An 18,830-nucleotide genomic window follows, 5' to 3' on the forward strand; every position below is an offset into this window, starting at 1 on the left:
CACAGCTTTGTTTGCTATATTGCCGCATTAAAGGGTTAAATTCAGATTCGTCTTGTTTTTTTTTCTATAAGGCTGGAACAAATATCAATTTCTTCTTTTGTCACCCCCCCCCCCCCCTCCCCCTTCGAAATTTCCAAAAATCCGAAGGGGAACATAAATAAAGTTTAAAGTATTTAATGTGAATTTCGAAAAAAAATCAAGAATCCAAAAGATTACAATACGAAAAAAACAAATTTTGGAAGATGGAAGTTATTTCACCTTTTATATTCTTGATTTTATTGAATTTTTCGATAAAAAATTATTTGTTTTTTAGGTTTTGTGCAATGATATTGTATGCAACTTGGTTGCATACAAGCTTTCGTGAAATTAATTCCAATTTATTTGTTTTTCACATTATTTTTTATTGTCCCCCCCCTCGCGATGTTCCAACTCCGAGTGACAAAAGAAGGATTTGAAATTTGTTCCGGCCTAATTACCAATTGCGTTAGGCCAAGGAGAACATGTCACCACAAGTGTTGAGTTCCTACAAAAAAGGTTAAGGTATTTAAGATGTATGTATGTTGAACTGTTGAACTTAGCAAATTCAGAACACATGTTGAATATTTTTTACAAGAGAAGTAACCACCTTTAAAATAATTTCATATTTAAATTTTCAGCCAACACTTGTTTTTAGAAGAAGAAGAAAGAAGAAATTTTATTTATTTAAAGAGGAGTTTAACCACGCAGGGTCATTCTCCCTCTGAATTAGAGGCAATTACAATTCTTCAAATAGTTTACACTTTTTCAGAAACATAATCACTTTCCTTTCTTTTTCCCGTACGTTTGCAAAAATGGATGAGATGTCTCCTACGATTCCGTTCTGTCGACGTAACATTTCATATTTACTGCAGCTGGTGAATATGTGTTCGATAGTTAGTTCCGTATTACATGCGTCGCAAACATTAGTACAATTTCGTTCTACAAGATGTTTCTGTGTTAATCTGGTGTGGCCAATTCTACATCTCGTTAGAATGACTTGTTCCTGTCGATTTGGTCGATCTACCCACGGTTCTATGATGTGTTTTATTTTCCGGAGTCCCCGTGGCGGTCTCTGTATCCAGATTCGTTGTTGGTTTGATGCGATTTCCTTTTTCACCCATCTTACAACGTCGGGAGCTGGAATTGGTATATTCCACAATGGACATTTCCTACCATTATTAGCAGTAGCGTCAGCTTGCTCATTGCCTCGTATTCCAGAGTGACTATATAGGAACCCACATAAACGTAATTTGTTTATTCCATGACTCCTTCTCAACTATTTGTAGAAAAGCGTGTCTGTTGTTACCTTTTTCAAGTGCCTGTAAACAGCTTGCAGAATCAGATATAATTAATGTTCTACCTTGAGATTTTTCGACGGCAACCACAAGGGCTGCTGCTTCTGCTGTGAAGATTGAACATTGAAATGGTAATTTTCGTGCTATCAAACAGTTTTTGCTAACAATCCCAATCCCAACCTCCTCGCCGACTAGTGAACCGTCAGTAAAAATTAAGCAGTGGTCTCGATATTTTTCGTTGATCGTTTTTGTAAAAATCGCTTGTGCTACCTCTCTGCTTTGCCCAGATTTGAGTTGATTTTTGATGCTCCAATCGATCGAGGGCCCCTGAATGTTCCATGGCCTTTGCCCCACCCATAACATGGATGTGATCTGTGGTAGAACATGTCCAGTGAGAAGTTCAAGTTTTTGATTTGCCATACGAAAGAGATCAAAGTTATGTGTTTCCGTAGTTTCGATCATAGGAGTTCTTCGTCGAAGTTGTTGGGTATGTGTGTTCCGCATTTCTGGAAGGCTAGCGATACTTACAACATTGTTATTCGATGTACCTATTTTTTGTGTTAAGTTACATGTTTTGCTGACAATGCAACTAATACTCGCATTACACTAAGCGATAGTAAACAGAATTACGATTTATAAGCGACTTTGCAATAAAAACCGAATATGATTCTTCTTAGCTTGTTAGAGGCCGCGATACCGAGTGAGATCTCGATAAGAACTGACTTGTTTTTAGAGAAATTGAAAATTTAATGATGGATGGAAAAATTAGAAAAAAAATAGAATAAAAAAAAAATGAGAAAGGTAAACTTTTGAACATACATCTGATGTAACTAAAATTTAAAAAGAAGAAGAATGCCGAATTCAGTTTTGAAACTCAGAACACAGATCCAAAATTAAGAATCATAATTCCAAATTCAGATTTTAAGAACTAAGACTCTCAATTCAATTTTGGATTTTGAACAAATGATTTTTCAATGAGTTACCATATTTTTCCAAATCGAAGGCGGAGCATTCGCAAAGGCACTCATTTATCAACCAATCAGAAGGAATGAACTATTTTACGCGTGGAGGGTGCGCTTTTACGATGATGGCATTATGCTTTGCCTGGCACTTTTCCAACACTCAACGTGATCAGTCAAAGGACAATCCTCGGTAGCAACGGTTCGGCGCCCGGAAGTCCTTCTTCAACTAGTTTTCTAGGGAGTGATGATTTGGAAGGATTGTTCCAGCAACGGTGGAGAGGACAGTGACAGTGACTTTAAGCTTTGTGAGAAGTTTAACTCTAAGCTTAAACATCTAAAATCAACAGCCGTAATGAGTTCGTCCTCTTCGTCCAATCAACCCAATAATCTTCCGGCAAGCACCAAGGGATTACTTACGGTGTTTGACAATGCCAATGCCAGTGTGATGGCCACGGCCTTGATAGTGGCCGGACCGGCGGCAGAATCGAAAAAAGATTGTCCATTCGGAGGAACAACGCACGTGAGCTCGATGCTGGAATCTGACGAGGATATGTCGGATTTCTCCTCGAACGAAAGTGATATGGAAGAAGAGTCTCGTCACTCGAATGATGAAAAGAATGGTGAGAAAAAGATTTAGTACAAAATGTGTTGATGGTTTTTAAACAGTGAAATGCTCCAAAGTTTGAATAAATAACATATGTGAACAAAAGATACCTAAGGACTGTATTTTTTCATGAAAATTTGCGTAAAGATAGTTTGAAATGTATTGTCGACGCAGTATTTTTCAATTGTCGATTTATCAGAATTTGTAAAAAAAGCATGATTCGAAGACCGACGATGCAAATTTATTTTGTACAAAGTTCGGAAAATCCTCAATTTTTTCTCGGAATGTTGTAAAACAACTTGAAATCAAGCAGTTAATGGTGAGTTTTGTTATCAAACGTTCTTAGGAGCTCTTTTAGTATTGAAATGAAGAATAAATACGGTCAAAATAGATGTTTAGTTAGTGATCATGGACACAAAAGTCTGCCCGAATAAGAAAATACTGTTACCAAACATTTACTATAATAGTTAAAAACTATTTGGAACAGCGTAAAAAAACGTTTAGAAAACAATAACTGACATCGTAAAAAACATTCCACTAAATGTGAAATCCAAAACGACGGTCTGTGGAATATGGCGTTAAGTTATGTTACTGTTTAGAACTATTAAAACACTTGTATGGAAGAACTGTTCTGCAAACAGTTGAGATATCGTCCAAAAATCACTCGTGGAAAACGTATTCTGTTCATCAAACTGTTTTCGTAACAGTTTTTCTTAAAGTTCTCTTGTAACAGAACATTTACAGTAAAAGTTGTAAAACGATCTGATATGACGTTCTTCCAAAGTTATGCGTACTGTATTCTGAATCGTACGGGAATGGAGCATGCACACATACAAAAGAAAGTTTTCTTTATTGTGAAAAATAAAAAAATGAAGATTTTTCGATTTTTAAATATTTATTTTATTCACTTGATGTAAAATATACTATTGACCTAATTATAAACATAATTACCGTCAACTATCCATCGAAAAACACTGGATGTGCGAGTTGGAAAAAGAGCCTCCTGGAGCGGTGGGTACCAACTTAGATCCAGTCTTTGCCCTTCCGACTCGGACTGTTAACTTGTTATCATTAGTTCCTCCACCGGAACGAGGTCTCATTTCCGACACACTGGCGGAACATTCGTTTAGCTGCTGAACCTCGAAGACAGGATGGCTCCATTCAGCGTGGAATTGCTCCTCCAGCGAATATGTTGCTGAAACAAAAAAAAATCCATTCTCATATTTGTGAATGTTAATGTTCGTATGTTGAATTTACCTGTTGGAAACATCTTTGGTGTCCGTTTTTCCGTTTGTCCTGTCCTGATAGTCCGTCAGTCGATATCCAAATGGAGGGGACTTGCTGCTGCCGCTGGAACGGCACACGAGATTTTTCCGGGAAACGCGCGCGGAAAACGAAGATCTCGAGTTGTTATTTTTTATGCTGTCGGCAGTGATGCCGACTAGACTGATTTTTCAAAATTTCACCAATATGAAATTAAATTTAAAAAACAAAAAAAAGTGATCGATGAATTTTATTAAAGGCAAATTTCAAGGACATAGAGTTTAAATAACTTATTACTGAAATCTAACTAAACGAAAGCAAAATAACTGATTTTTCGAAACTCAATCAGAAATGTGTTTTACATTGGGTTAACTTTTATTTTCTCTTTTTATCGCCTCATGAGATGAATGCTCGAAAAGATAGGACCTTAAAAATCTTTTTCGTTAAAAAATTTAAAATATATATTACTGTGAATTTAGCATATTTCAGAAACGAAATGTTTTTTTTAAGGAATGCGATGTTTTAAACTCAATTAAAAGCTCGTTGTAGCTTTCTATCTAACATTAAACCATCATCAATTATAATGCTGCTGGCTTTCTGTGGTACCCTTCGATTTGTCCACAAGTAACACATTTGCACACCAAGGAATCACTTCGGTTCCTCATATTCACAAGTTCACAAACGCCACTTTATTCCGCGTGTCATTATGATTCCTCTCCCGATTGGACTATAGCTCTCTCTACCCGGAATGTCGTCATGTTCAGTTTGTTCTCACAACTATAGTTTCTCTATTGTAGTCTCGTATCACCACACTATCGACTCAATAATCAAAATTTAATTTTTTTTTTGTCCAAAAGATTTTTTCATAAATCTGTGCTGAGTTTATTTTTTCAAATCATCTGGCATCTCTGACCCGCGCTTCGGTCATTTTTCACATGAGTTTGACAGATGCATGAACGCTTAGCATTATGGTTCGAGAACAGTTGTACGACTATTAATAAAATTGAAGTAAATCGTTAAACCATTCATTCGCCTTTCCTGATACCATCGCTTATTCACAATGAAGTTAATTTTAAGTTCTTATCGTTGTCGAAGTAAAGTTTAAAATAATAGCTACGTTTACAGAGACAATCACTTTTTCTGGAGTCGTAGATGTATCGTAGTGGCTATTTGAAATATAGTTTTTTAGTATGCGGGATTCCACGCCGTGTAATTTTAAGAAAATTCTCATTCATTGTGATCAAATAAATTTGTAAAATTAAATCACATCCCGAATAAGAAAATACTGTTACCAAACATTTACTATAATAGTTAAAAACTATTTGGAACAGCGTAAAAAAACGTTTAGAAAACAATAACTGACATCGTAAAAAACATTCCACTAAATGTGAAATCCAAAACGACGGTCTGTGGAATATGGCGTTAAGTTATGTTACTGTTTAGAACTATTAAAACACTTGTATGGAAGAACTGTTCTGCAAACAGTTGAGATATCGTCCAAAAATCACTCGTGGAAAACGTATTCTGTTCATCAAACTGTTTTCGTAACAGTTTTTCTTAAAGTTCTCTTGTAACAGAACATTTACAGTAAAAGTTGTAAAACGATCTGATATGACGTTCTTCCAAAGTTATGCGTACTGTATTCTGAATCGTACGGGAATGGAGCATGCACACATACAAAAGAAAGTTTTCTTTATTGTGAAAAATAAAAAAATGAAGATTTTTCGATTTTTAAATATTTATTTTATTCACTTGATGTAAAATATACTATTGACCTAATTATAAACATAATTACCGTCAACTATCCATCGAAAAACACTGGATGTGCGAGTTGGAAAAAGAGCCTCCTGGAGCGGTGGGTACCAACTTAGATCCAGTCTTTGCCCTTCCGACTCGGACTGTTAACTTGTTATCATTAGTTCCTCCACCGGAACGAGGTCTCATTTCCGACACACTGGCGGAACATTCGTTTAGCTGCTGAACCTCGAAGACAGGATGGCTCCATTCAGCGTGGAATTGCTCCTCCAGCGAATATGTTGCTGAAACAAAAAAAAATCCATTCTCATATTTGTGAATGTTAATGTTCGTATGTTGAATTTACCTGTTGGAAACATCTTTGGTGTCCGTTTTTCCGTTTGTCCTGTCCTGATAGTCCGTCAGTCGATATCCAAATGGAGGGGACTTGCTGCTGCCGCTGGAACGGCACACGAGATTTTTCCGGGAAACGCGCGCGGAAAACGAAGATCTCGAGTTGTTATTTTTTATGCTGTCGGCAGTGATGCCGACTAGACTGATTTTTCAAAATTTCACCAATATGAAATTAAATTTAAAAAACAAAAAAAAGTGATCGATGAATTTTATTAAAGGCAAATTTCAAGGACATAGAGTTTAAATAACTTATTACTGAAATCTAACTAAACGAAAGCAAAATAACTGATTTTTCGAAACTCAATCAGAAATGTGTTTTACATTGGGTTAACTTTTATTTTCTCTTTTTATCGCCTCATGAGATGAATGCTCGAAAAGATAGGACCTTAAAAATCTTTTTCGTTAAAAAATTTAAAATATATATTACTGTGAATTTAGCATATTTCAGAAACGAAATGTTTTTTTTAAGGAATGCGATGTTTTAAACTCAATTAAAAGCTCGTTGTAGCTTTCTATCTAACATTAAACCATCATCAATTATAATGCTGCTGGCTTTCTGTGGTACCCTTCGATTTGTCCACAAGTAACACATTTGCACACCAAGGAATCACTTCGGTTCCTCATATTCACAAGTTCACAAACGCCACTTTATTCCGCGTGTCATTATGATTCCTCTCCCGATTGGACTATAGCTCTCTCTACCCGGAATGTCGTCATGTTCAGTTTGTTCTCACAACTATAGTTTCTCTATTGTAGTCTCGTATCACCACACTATCGACTCAATAATCAAAATTTAATTTTTTTTTTGTCCAAAAGATTTTTTCATAAATCTGTGCTGAGTTTATTTTTTCAAATCATCTGGCATCTCTGACCCGCGCTTCGGTCATTTTTCACATGAGTTTGACAGATGCATGAACGCTTAGCATTATGGTTCGAGAACAGTTGTACGACTATTAATAAAATTGAAGTAAATCGTTAAACCATTCATTCGCCTTTCCTGATACCATCGCTTATTCACAATGAAGTTAATTTTAAGTTCTTATCGTTGTCGAAGTAAAGTTTAAAATAATAGCTACGTTTACAGAGACAATCACTTTTTCTGGAGTCGTAGATGTATCGTAGTGGCTATTTGAAATATAGTTTTTTAGTATGCGGGATTCCACGCCGTGTAATTTTAAGAAAATTCTCATTCATTGTGATCAAATAAATTTGTAAAATTAAATCACATCCCGAATAAGAAAATACTGTTACCAAACATTTACTATAATAGTTAAAAACTATTTGGAACAGCGTAAAAAAACGTTTAGAAAACAATAACTGACATCGTAAAAAACATTCCACTAAATGTGAAATCCAAAACGACGGTCTGTGGAATATGGCGTTAAGTTATGTTACTGTTTAGAACTATTAAAACACTTGTATGGAAGAACTGTTCTGCAAACAGTTGAGATATCGTCCAAAAATCACTCGTGGAAAACGTATTCTGTTCATCAAACTGTTTTCGTAACAGTTTTTCTTAAAGTTCTCTTGTAACAGAACATTTACAGTAAAAGTTGTAAAACGATCTGATATGACGTTCTTCCAAAGTTATGCGTACTGTATTCTGAATCGTACGGGAATGGAGCATGCACACATACAAAAGAAAGTTTTCTTTATTGTGAAAAATAAAAAAATGAAGATTTTTCGATTTTTAAATATTTATTTTATTCACTTGATGTAAAATATACTATTGACCTAATTATAAACATAATTACCGTCAACTATCCATCGAAAAACACTGGATGTGCGAGTTGGAAAAAGAGCCTCCTGGAGCGGTGGGTACCAACTTAGATCCAGTCTTTGCCCTTCCGACTCGGACTGTTAACTTGTTATCATTAGTTCCTCCACCGGAACGAGGTCTCATTTCCGACACACTGGCGGAACATTCGTTTAGCTGCTGAACCTCGAAGACAGGATGGCTCCATTCAGCGTGGAATTGCTCCTCCAGCGAATATGTTGCTGAAACAAAAAAAAATCCATTCTCATATTTGTGAATGTTAATGTTCGTATGTTGAATTTACCTGTTGGAAACATCTTTGGTGTCCGTTTTTCCGTTTGTCCTGTCCTGATAGGCCGTCAGTCGATATCCAAATGGAGGGGACTTGCTGCTGCCGCTGGAACGGCACACGAGATTTTTCCGGGAAACGCGCGCGGAAAACGAAGATCTCGAGTTGTTATTTTTTATGCTGTCGGCAGTGATGCCGACTAGACTGATTTTTCAAAATTTCACCAATATGAAATTAAATTTAAAAAACAAAAAAAAGTGATCGATGAATTTTATTAAAGGCAAATTTCAAGGACATAGAGTTTAAATAACTTATTACTGAAATCTAACTAAACGAAAGCAAAATAACTGATTTTTCGAAACTCAATCAGAAATGTGTTTTACATTGGGTTAACTTTTATTTTCTCTTTTTATCGCCTCATGAGATGAATGCTCGAAAAGATAGGACCTTAAAAATCTTTTTCGTTAAAAAATTTAAAATATATATTACTGTGAATTTAGCATATTTCAGAAACGAAATGTTTTTTTTAAGGAATGCGATGTTTTAAACTCAATTAAAAGCTCGTTGTAGCTTTCTATCTAACATTAAACCATCATCAATTATAATGCTGCTGGCTTTCTGTGGTACCCTTCGATTTGTCCACAAGTAACACATTTGCACACCAAGGAATCACTTCGGTTCCTCATATTCACAAGTTCACAAACGCCACTTTATTCCGCGTGTCATTATGATTCCTCTCCCGATTGGACTATAGCTCTCTCTACCCGGAATGTCGTCATGTTCAGTTTGTTCTCACAACTATAGTTTCTCTATTGTAGTCTCGTATCACCACACTATCGACTCAATAATCAAAATTTAATTTTTTTTTTGTCCAAAAGATTTTTTCATAAATCTGTGCTGAGTTTATTTTTTCAAATCATCTGGCATCTCTGACCCGCGCTTCGGTCATTTTTCACATGAGTTTGACAGATGCATGAACGCTTAGCATTATGGTTCGAGAACAGTTGTACGACTATTAATAAAATTGAAGTAAATCGTTAAACCATTCATTCGCCTTTCCTGATACCATCGCTTATTCACAATGAAGTTAATTTTAAGTTCTTATCGTTGTCGAAGTAAAGTTTAAAATAATAGCTACGTTTACAGAGACAATCACTTTTTCTGGAGTCGTAGATGTATCGTAGTGGCTATTTGAAATATAGTTTTTTAGTATGCGGGTGGTGACAGTTTTAAGTGAAACTTTCCTTAATAATATAAATCACTTTATTCGAAAAAACTACATGAAATTAATCATAATATTAGCATAAACTTTATTTCTTGGCAAAATTATGGTAGTTAAAAGCAGTAAATAAAGAATAATCTTTTTACTGCGTTAAACCAATAGCCAAACTAATAAATTTAATGCATATATTATATTTAACTTTGATTTTGATTTTTAATTAATCATAATATTAATATTAATATTAAAAAATATTAAAAAAGTAACTGAAGAACTCTTTTTGGATGTTGCCAAAAACGAAGGGTTTAAAACGGATTCGTATTCGCATGAACAGCCGCCTAAAACTTCGGTAGGTATCTTCCACTCGGCAAAGAAAGTTTTAACAGCGAGAAGCCAGAATTTAGAAATAAAATTTAATTAAAAAAATAAAACTTCGGTAGGCGCTCATCTCTGTGCCAAATTTTAGGCCGATCGGTTCAGCGGTGTGGATTTGTATAAGGTGCATACAAACAAACAAACATATATAGTCCAACTCATCTTTATATATTAGATAATGTAAAAAAAATTATCATTTAATGATAACAAAACGATGATGCCATAGTTTCTCACATCGTGAGATAGTTTTTTGAAGTTTTTGATTGTAATAGACAATTTGAAAAATCGAAATTTTAACATTTTTTTATGCCGTTAAAACTTTACACAATGTGACGGCTTGGCTTAAAGTTATTACCTACAAACTTTATATTGATTTTATTATCCTATATCAACACTGTTGGTGTATGAATATTTTTCGAACAATCATTTAATTTTTTAAAATAAATATTTTTACAATTCCATTACCAGTCTGGGCTCATCGACATGCAAATCAATGACTCACAGTTTAAATCTTGTTCATAAGCTTGAATATGATGTAAAATTTTTTGTAGTATTTTTTAACCCTAAATGCATACAGCACCCTTATGCTTTCTATAACTATTAATATTCTATAACTATTAAAACTTTTTTTTGATTTTTCATTAAAAACAAAGGTTTTTGCAACCTACCCCTTTTTCTTAGAAGGGTTAAAACCACATGTTTTGTAAATTTAATAATAACTGGTGGAACCAATTATTTTTCTGACTACGTTAATTTGATGTCCCATTAACCTTAAAATTTTTGATGTACAAACGGTAGGATTATCTGTGGACATTAGGTTTTTAGAAGCCATTGAAGTTGAGAAGTGTTGCATGATGCTCCATATGGCGGTATGCAACGTATTTTATTGATTTTCTTTTCAATTTTTCCTTTCGATTCTGTTCTCGTTGAAAAGCTCTCTGTAACTTGATGGTTTCCTTCTCTGTCGCAGAGGGTTTGTTCTTTACAACCTGACGAAAATTTTTGTTAAACATTTTTTGCTTTAAAAAATCATGTTTTATTAGCTCAAAACAGTTTATTTTAAAAGATCGTTGAACATTAAGTTAAAACACAATTCAATCAATTTTTTTTTTTTCAAATACATTCTATGACTTTGATATAGTTTGGAAAACTTTGACTATGTCCATAATTAGGAACACATTGAAAATAGTTTTCCTAATTGTGGACATCTGCTTTTTTAAGTTTTTATACGAAAAAAATGTGGTTCCAACATACTTATTACTTGAATCATAATACAAAAACAATCAAACGAAAAATTTCAAAAAAATTGGTTGACAAATTCAGCTATAATCTTCCATTTCTAAACAGGCGTTTTTTGAGAAACTTGCTAACGATTCCAATCAATTTGGACATACTTTGAAACAATCCGGATTTTACGAAAAATCCTGTGAGTTGGAAAACTAATTTGTTTGTAAAATGAAAGTTCACATGATCCGTTACATTATCATGTTTTTATGATTGTGATAAGTGAGAAATAACGTCAAAAACAGTCAAAATCGAACGGTTTGTTAACATTAGGTACACATGTCAAATTAGGAACACTTACCCTACTACAGTGGTATCAGGCCAACGTGTGGATTTAGTCGAAAAGAACATCAACCCACCCAACTGCCCTCAATTCCGCCCTATTGAAAACTGTTGAGCAATTGTTAATCAGAAGATGAAGAAGAATGGTAGAACGACTCGGGATGGAACCTAGATGAAGAATAGGGTGTCCAAACTATAATGAGTGGTACTCGACGAAAAGTTCGAAAATTCATCAAAACAACGTCGGAATAATTTTTTTTTATTATTTTTCCTTTAAAGTGCAATAAAAACCCTACGTTTTGAGTACAAAACATTTTTATTTTTTTTATATAGCTCAGAGATAGAACCGTTTTAATGCGTATTTGTAGTGATCCATGCTTTAGAACAATTTTTTTTCTTACTGACTATGACCTATTTTTTACATAATTTTTCGAAAATTTAGCTCGATTTATTATGCTCGGGGATTCCCAGAATTTTTTCATGGTTCCCCGGGATTCGGGAATTACCGAAATTGTTTGATTCCCGGGAATTCCCAGTCGGGACGGACACTCTATTATGGGTATAATTGATCCCTAGAGTACAAAATGATATATTTTTCTTCTGAATCGATCGTGATCATTGGTTATCATGAAATAACTAATATTTGTCCAATATCGTATGTTTATCCACTAAATGTCTGTTGAAAAAGACTAAAAATGCTGTATTTATAAAAAAAACCGGAGAATTGCGCCTTTAAGTATGCAATGACACTAGGGTAGTAGACAATCTTTGGTAATTTTCTTCGTCTGATAAAAACTGTGAAATAATAGGGTGATTTGCCAATCGTTGTCCCCTAACCCATTGTTGCACAGCATGACTTAAATTGTCAATATTTCAGCTGTTTTTCAACTTTTCCTCAAAAATAATACTGAATCATGTAATTCGGAATGTTTTCTGATGAAATGAGGCTTTTGTGATATTTTCTGCTGATAAGTGTGTGTCTTACGACAGTTTTAATTTTTCTTGTTTTTTTCGCGCGGTTTTTGTGCTGATTGTTAACAGAAACCTTAACATTCCTTCTACGGCAAATAAGGTTTTACGTCAGAACAAAACATTTTTCATATCAGTTTTTTTACGAAACGTTAGTTGGACAATTTTAACACCATGATTTTGAAAAAAAATTATGATCCATACTTAACCAGAAAATATGTCGGATCGTGCAACAATTGGTCCGCTCAATCTCCTCCTGCCCCATTGTTGTACATAATTCCGCTGCAAAATTTGTTTGGAAAATTCAAATTTATAAATTTGTATACCTCACATAACTTTGTTTGATTGTTTTTACAGCTAAAATTAGCAATAAAAGTTTTGGAAGCGATTGATTAAGTCCTGAATTATAACAACGTGTTTTGAATTAGTAAGGAGGCTTGTACGGGAAAATCCAAATTTTTATTCAAAAACCATCAGAGATGTATTGAAAGTTCAAAAAACATAATTTTGTATTTTTTTAATATTTCTTGGTTCTTGCAATACATTGCATGTGAACAAAAACTAAACCTAACTTGTACCCCAGAAAAGATATTCATTATCATACAAAAAAATCAAAAAGATAAATATTTTTTAATTTTAGTGTTTTGACAGCTAATTTGAAAGCTGGTTAACCGGATGAAAATAAGAATCGCATCATACTGCTTTGCATTGCCAATAACTTTAATGATATTAACTTTTGCAAAAACATGTCATGAAATTATTGAAAGCTTCAGAAAGCAAATCCTGCAATTTTACAATACTTTTCAATGGATTATGATTTTTTATTTCGAAATGGTTATTACTTTTTTCATGAAATACTTTGCTCTTTCTCATTCTGGCAAACAATTAATCTAAAGAATGGGCTAAATCAATAATTTAAAACAAAATTCATTTCAAACTTATTTGAATTTCTTGTATATGCGAAAAGTTCTTCATGCATACAAATTGTCATACAAAATTGAACACGTTCATTGAATACATGCAACTAAAACAACTCGAATTGTCTATTGATATGACATGTTTTTTTTTCTGAATAAGTGGATATTTACGTTGAACTAGTAATTTTAGTAAATTCTGTGCTTTAATTAATTATTTTCCACTCAGAATTTTCACATTTTTTGCACTCAATGTTGATTTTTAATAATTAATTCAATAATTCAAAGACACTTTATATATCCATAAGTTTATTTTTTCTACCGTCAAATCTTAAAAATGAAGTTTTGAAATTATTAAACTCGTTGAAAAAACTTATGTATGTATGAAAGTCGGGCAATTTGCATTGTCTGTAAAGTGTCAAAGTCAACTAAACTGCATTGGCTTTGAGGGACTACTTTTTTATCAGATTTATTTTGAAATCCTTTATCCCGACTTCGACCATTTACATATTATGCAAAGGATCTAAAAGCTGTTCTGAAAAAATCTGTTTCTCTAATTTCGTGACGACAAATCTAAAAGAATTTTATTCCATGTCATCAGTGATCCCCTCGATAATTTTATTAATATTGTAAGAATATTGTACAGGAGGAAAACTTCGACCCTTAATCCCAAAAACTAGAAGTCGAAGGTTGCAGACCCGAAATATTACTTATTTGACGTGCAATTTTCTCAGGAATTCGAATCTGCCGTCGAGTTGCCATCACTGGAGACATCTATGTAAAGCTTTATTTGGCCCTTATCATCCAGAAAAATAAACAGTCATAGCTTTGTGAAACTTAATTTGATCCAAAACAGTTTTTTAGCCGGAAAACTCTTGGGAAGCATTTCTATGTGATGTGATTGTTTCCTGAAAATTGATGAAATGAGGTTACATTAATTACAAATAAACCCACTTATCTATATGAAAAAGATATTTAAATCAATTAACATTTCGAAAAAAAAATCTTATACAAAATTGTATATCACGAGCATTAATCAGGCAAACGAACTGAAACTTTGGGCGTGGTTGTGTTTATTTTCAAGTATTAAATTGAGATTCATTATGTAATAATCGATCGACTTCCAAGTGAGTCCTAAAACATTTGTTTTATTAAATCGCATCTTATTCATAGGGGTAAAAGGGGGCAAAACAGATCACGTTCTCTAATATTTTCACTTGTTAATAGCCACTTAAAAATTGAGCATTAAATACCTTTCAGTTCATTCTATGGGATTTTAAAGACATAAAATTTTATGTTGGTAGGACATATAAAGAAAAAGGCTCACTGGGCAAATTAGGTTAAATAACACTCCACTCAAATGGCTTCGGGTAAATTAAGAGGTGGACTTGAGTTTCTGAGAATACTTCACGTGTGATAAATGCTATTCCAGACACTCAAACGGGCGGCTTTGTGTTTTTTTAGGCCGAATTGGAATTGGAAAGTGCATTGCACGGTTTATATGGATGACCCCTCCCCCCCTCATAAGGGGCCGTCTAAAAATTAGATCGCATTTGAACTAGAAGTTCTCATAATAAACTTCCGTAACGAATATCAGCCTATTCGACCTCATGGTGACTGATTTTCAAAATGTGCAACCATTGGAAAAAATCGGACAACATTATGCACGACACAAAATTAGCCTGTGCAACTATTGGGCATAGACAAGCTGTTTTAAATGATTTTTTAAATTTTTATGTCACTTTTTTCAAACACTTGAAACTTTGGATCTTGTTGACCATTCCTGCATGAGTGCGTCGACAAAAAAAATCGAGTGAATTTGGTTGAAATGATTAAAATACAGCATAAAAACCAAAATCATGTGCTTAGCTGTGCAACGATTGGCAAATCACCCTAGAACTAATATGGCAAAAATAGTTAACGGACCTTTTATCTTCGTATTTTACTAGATTTTTGCTTAGGGTCAGGGCACCCTGCATTAAGAATCAAGTCTCATTTAGTAAAGGAACAAGTTTCCTTTAACTTAAAGAATATCACAATTATATGAGTCTCATGAAAATGCTTCTAATTTATCTACGAGTTCATGTATCGTTCTTAATTTTGGAGCATATAAACTTGAAATTATACGCTGTCAGAAAATGCAAAAGACGGTGAGTCGCAATATTTAATATTTCAACAAATCGATATTTGCGTGCCTTTGCAGAAAGTTCCCCGAAGGATACCCTCAACTCGTCCTGCTCGAGATTGACGAGCCTTTCGACACCACCGCCGGTTTTACCGGTCCTTAACCTGGCCGGTACTAAACTCGGCATCGGGAGCGGAACCACGGTGAGAAAAATTTTCACCAACACCCGGGAACGATGGCGCCAGCAAAACGTTTCGGGTGCATTTGCGGAGCTCCGAAAACTTGTACCGACACATCCCCCAGACAAAAAACTGTCCAAAAATGAGATTCTTCGAATGGCTATAAGGTTTGTTTCAATTTTTTAGCATTATGTATGTATTGATGTATTGATTTAAGGATTGTTACCCAAAAAAATGCAACACTTTCTTTTGTGATTAGCTTTTGAATGCAAGAAGGTGGGGAAATTTTCTGGCTGGATTTCTGCCAGGTGCTCGCTAAGAAATTTATTTTACAGTCCATTATAAATATTTCGTTAGGGTTGATAGGAAGTAGGCCTTGTTTCTTTGTCAGCTGGAAGAAGCAGACTGAAAAATTGACCTTCCTCATCAATACTTCAATCGAAATTTTCGGGTTGCGCTGAATGAGGCTTCTCACATCCCTAACTTTCATAGAATCAATCATCTTTGCTTTTATTCAAATTGGTGGTCACCGTCAGATCTTCTGGGTTCCCTTGAACGATTTACCATATGAACTTAACGATTTCCAGCTGTTTTGAGGTCTACTACTGAGACTTCCTAGATTTTTCACGATCCTGCCCAAAAATTTTGGTCAATGTGATTCTTTTTTGGACGCTATCTCAATAACCACTTAACAGATCGACGTTTTGCACGCATGTGAACGTTACCAAAATTCTGCAACATTCATTCATGCATTCAAAAGTTATTCACAGAAGAAAGTATTGCATTTACAAACCCTATTATCGTTCTGTACAAGGGCTCAAAGTCTTTTATTATCAACCCATAGATACATCCGTTTGCTGACGAATGTCCTGGAATGGCAGAAGAAACAAGAACAGTTGGAACGAACAACTGAAGCGCAGGAATCCTGTAAATCCATCCAAATCAACGGCCATGGAAAGTCTGCTCAGCAAAAGTTCCACACCAGAAATAACGAGAACCACTTTACCGGAAACTTCCGCGAAAATGGGAACAATTTGCTGATGGTAGTACCGAAACCATTTAGTAAGATGCATCTTTCGCAAAAGTGTTCCACGGAATTCAACGCTGGACCCGGTTTTAGGATGTCTCAGATCAAAATGGAAGCGGGCGAATGTTTCGGTCCCACGATTGAAAAGATTAAACTGGTCAGCAAACTTTGTCCCGTTGGCCGTATCGGGAAAAGTGGGCTAAAAAATAGAAGAAAAAATATTCCTCTAGGAACAATAACCGATGGGTTGAAGTGTGGTGACATTATTGGTGAAGATGCTGGTGGTGGAAATGGGAAATATCGGCTTGAAAGTGAGATTAAACGGGAGATTAATCAATGTCAAGGATCGGCGGAACTCGAGGAAGGTCACCATTCCGAAGATCAACGGAACAAAAAGAATCCCGAAGATGAGGTTTCCGGTAACAAAAGAAAGCCAAAGTATTGAACTGAAATATGTTAGGCAACGCAATACACAGTTTCGTTAATTGTTTGTTTTTTTATGTTAAGTGTACCATTTAAACTGTCTCAAGTTTAGAAACCTACCTAAAAAGGCATTGTGTTAGCTAATCGATTGCCAAAATTTATTCTATAGTATTTTTTTGTCAAATAAATTTCCAATTAACAGAACTTTCTAATATAACAAATATATGCCTAGTAATGTATGTTTTTTTCTGGGTCGAGGGTTGAGAATGGTCTCATTCAACTACTACACTCAGGCAAATTCTTATTATAATTTTCATAAGATGCATCTTATGAACCGCTTTCTAGAGTATAAAATAATGTTTCATAAGAGTCTTATGAAATTCTTTCAATTTTCATACGATATTCTTATGAAAAATAGGAGAAACGGCATTGTGAAAAAATAATGAACACATTCATTCATAGCATCAGTTTTTTTCATCAGCTAACATTACGAAGCAATCGCCAGTTCATAGTTATTATAGTTTTCCTTCAACGTTTAATGTTATTGCTATCTCCGGAATGGTAAGTTCGATTTGATGTTTTTGGTGTGAACGTTTAATATATTAGTAAACTAAAATACATTATTTGTTTACTTTTCAGCAAGCTGATCGGCAAAAAACAACCTTGATGGAGCCGTCTGTTGATGCGCTGCTGATGGTGACCATGAAGGATTTAATTTTAAACAAATTTGTCAAACAATAAAGTGAATGTTTTCAGCATGAAATATCTAGAATGTTTCTTATTAGAAAGTGATTTACTGTTTCCATAAGAATCTCTTATGAAAAACAACAACCTCGCATTGAAGTAGGCGTTCATCTTCAGAATTCATTCGCGTCATAAGACAATCTTATGAATTTCATTAATTTTTCTTATGGCGCCACTTCATAAGAGAATCTTATGGCATACATAATAGTATTTTTCTGAGTGTAGGGATATCCTTAAATGTGGTAAGGGAACATCCATAAATGACGTAGCATTTGTGGGGAAGGAGGGGAGTTTGACTTTGTGTGACGATATGTGACGAGAGGGGGGGTAGGGGTTCGAGCAAAGCTACGTAGTTTTAATTAAATATCGAAAAAAAATCTAAATTGAGCACAATTATGCCTAATTCAATCCAGTCTGAACATGTAGCTTTTGACTCCTACTGCCCGACTGTTTTCAAGCGTATCAAGAAGCGTACATGCAAGAAATGCATTTTATATTTTGTTTCAAATGTTCTCCAAAAGGAGCATAGCAAAATCTACTAGGCCCCACCCTCGGATAGAAAGATTCGTCCAAAGCGAATTGTAGGCAAAAGAGGACAGGAAGTGCTGGTCATCACTCCGGAGGACGATAGAGAGTGGGTGGAGGCAGTTGACATCCCAGATGCAATTATACCAGCCGAACAGACGATGGAGGAAAGCTGCCCAATGATTTCATTGGAATTCAGAATGGAGATAATTTGGACCGACGCAACTGATTGAATACTTACTAGCTATCCCGTTTGTTGAAAGGTAGCTTGATTTTTTTGACTGATTGATATGCTTTTTTAAACTTCCATTTATAACTTCTTTCCCTTTTTTTTTTGTTATTTTTTGTATTATTCTTGCAAAATGCTGATAATAAAAGTAAAAATTAAAAACCGATTTTTTAAAATGGGGGGGGGGGGGGGGTTATTAA

At 34.6% G+C, this 18,830-nt stretch overlaps 1 protein-coding gene across 1 annotated transcript; it reads left to right on the forward strand.

The window, feature by feature from the left end:
* Positions 1–2,459: 2,459 nt before the first annotated feature.
* Positions 2,460–17,327, forward strand: LOC129740541 (uncharacterized). Its single transcript, XM_055732252.1, has 3 exons — positions 2,460–2,895; positions 15,582–15,849; positions 16,527–17,327. Exons 1-3 carry the CDS (start codon positions 2,520–2,522, stop codon positions 17,152–17,154), a joined length of 1,272 nt encoding a protein of 423 aa, XP_055588227.1. The 5' UTR covers positions 2,460–2,519; the 3' UTR covers positions 17,155–17,327.
* Positions 17,328–18,830: the final 1,503 nt, after the last annotated feature.

Source organism: Uranotaenia lowii, chromosome 1 (assembly GCF_029784155.1).
Source record: "Uranotaenia lowii strain MFRU-FL chromosome 1, ASM2978415v1, whole genome shotgun sequence".
Classification (NCBI taxonomy): Eukaryota; Metazoa; Arthropoda; class Insecta; order Diptera; family Culicidae; genus Uranotaenia; species Uranotaenia lowii.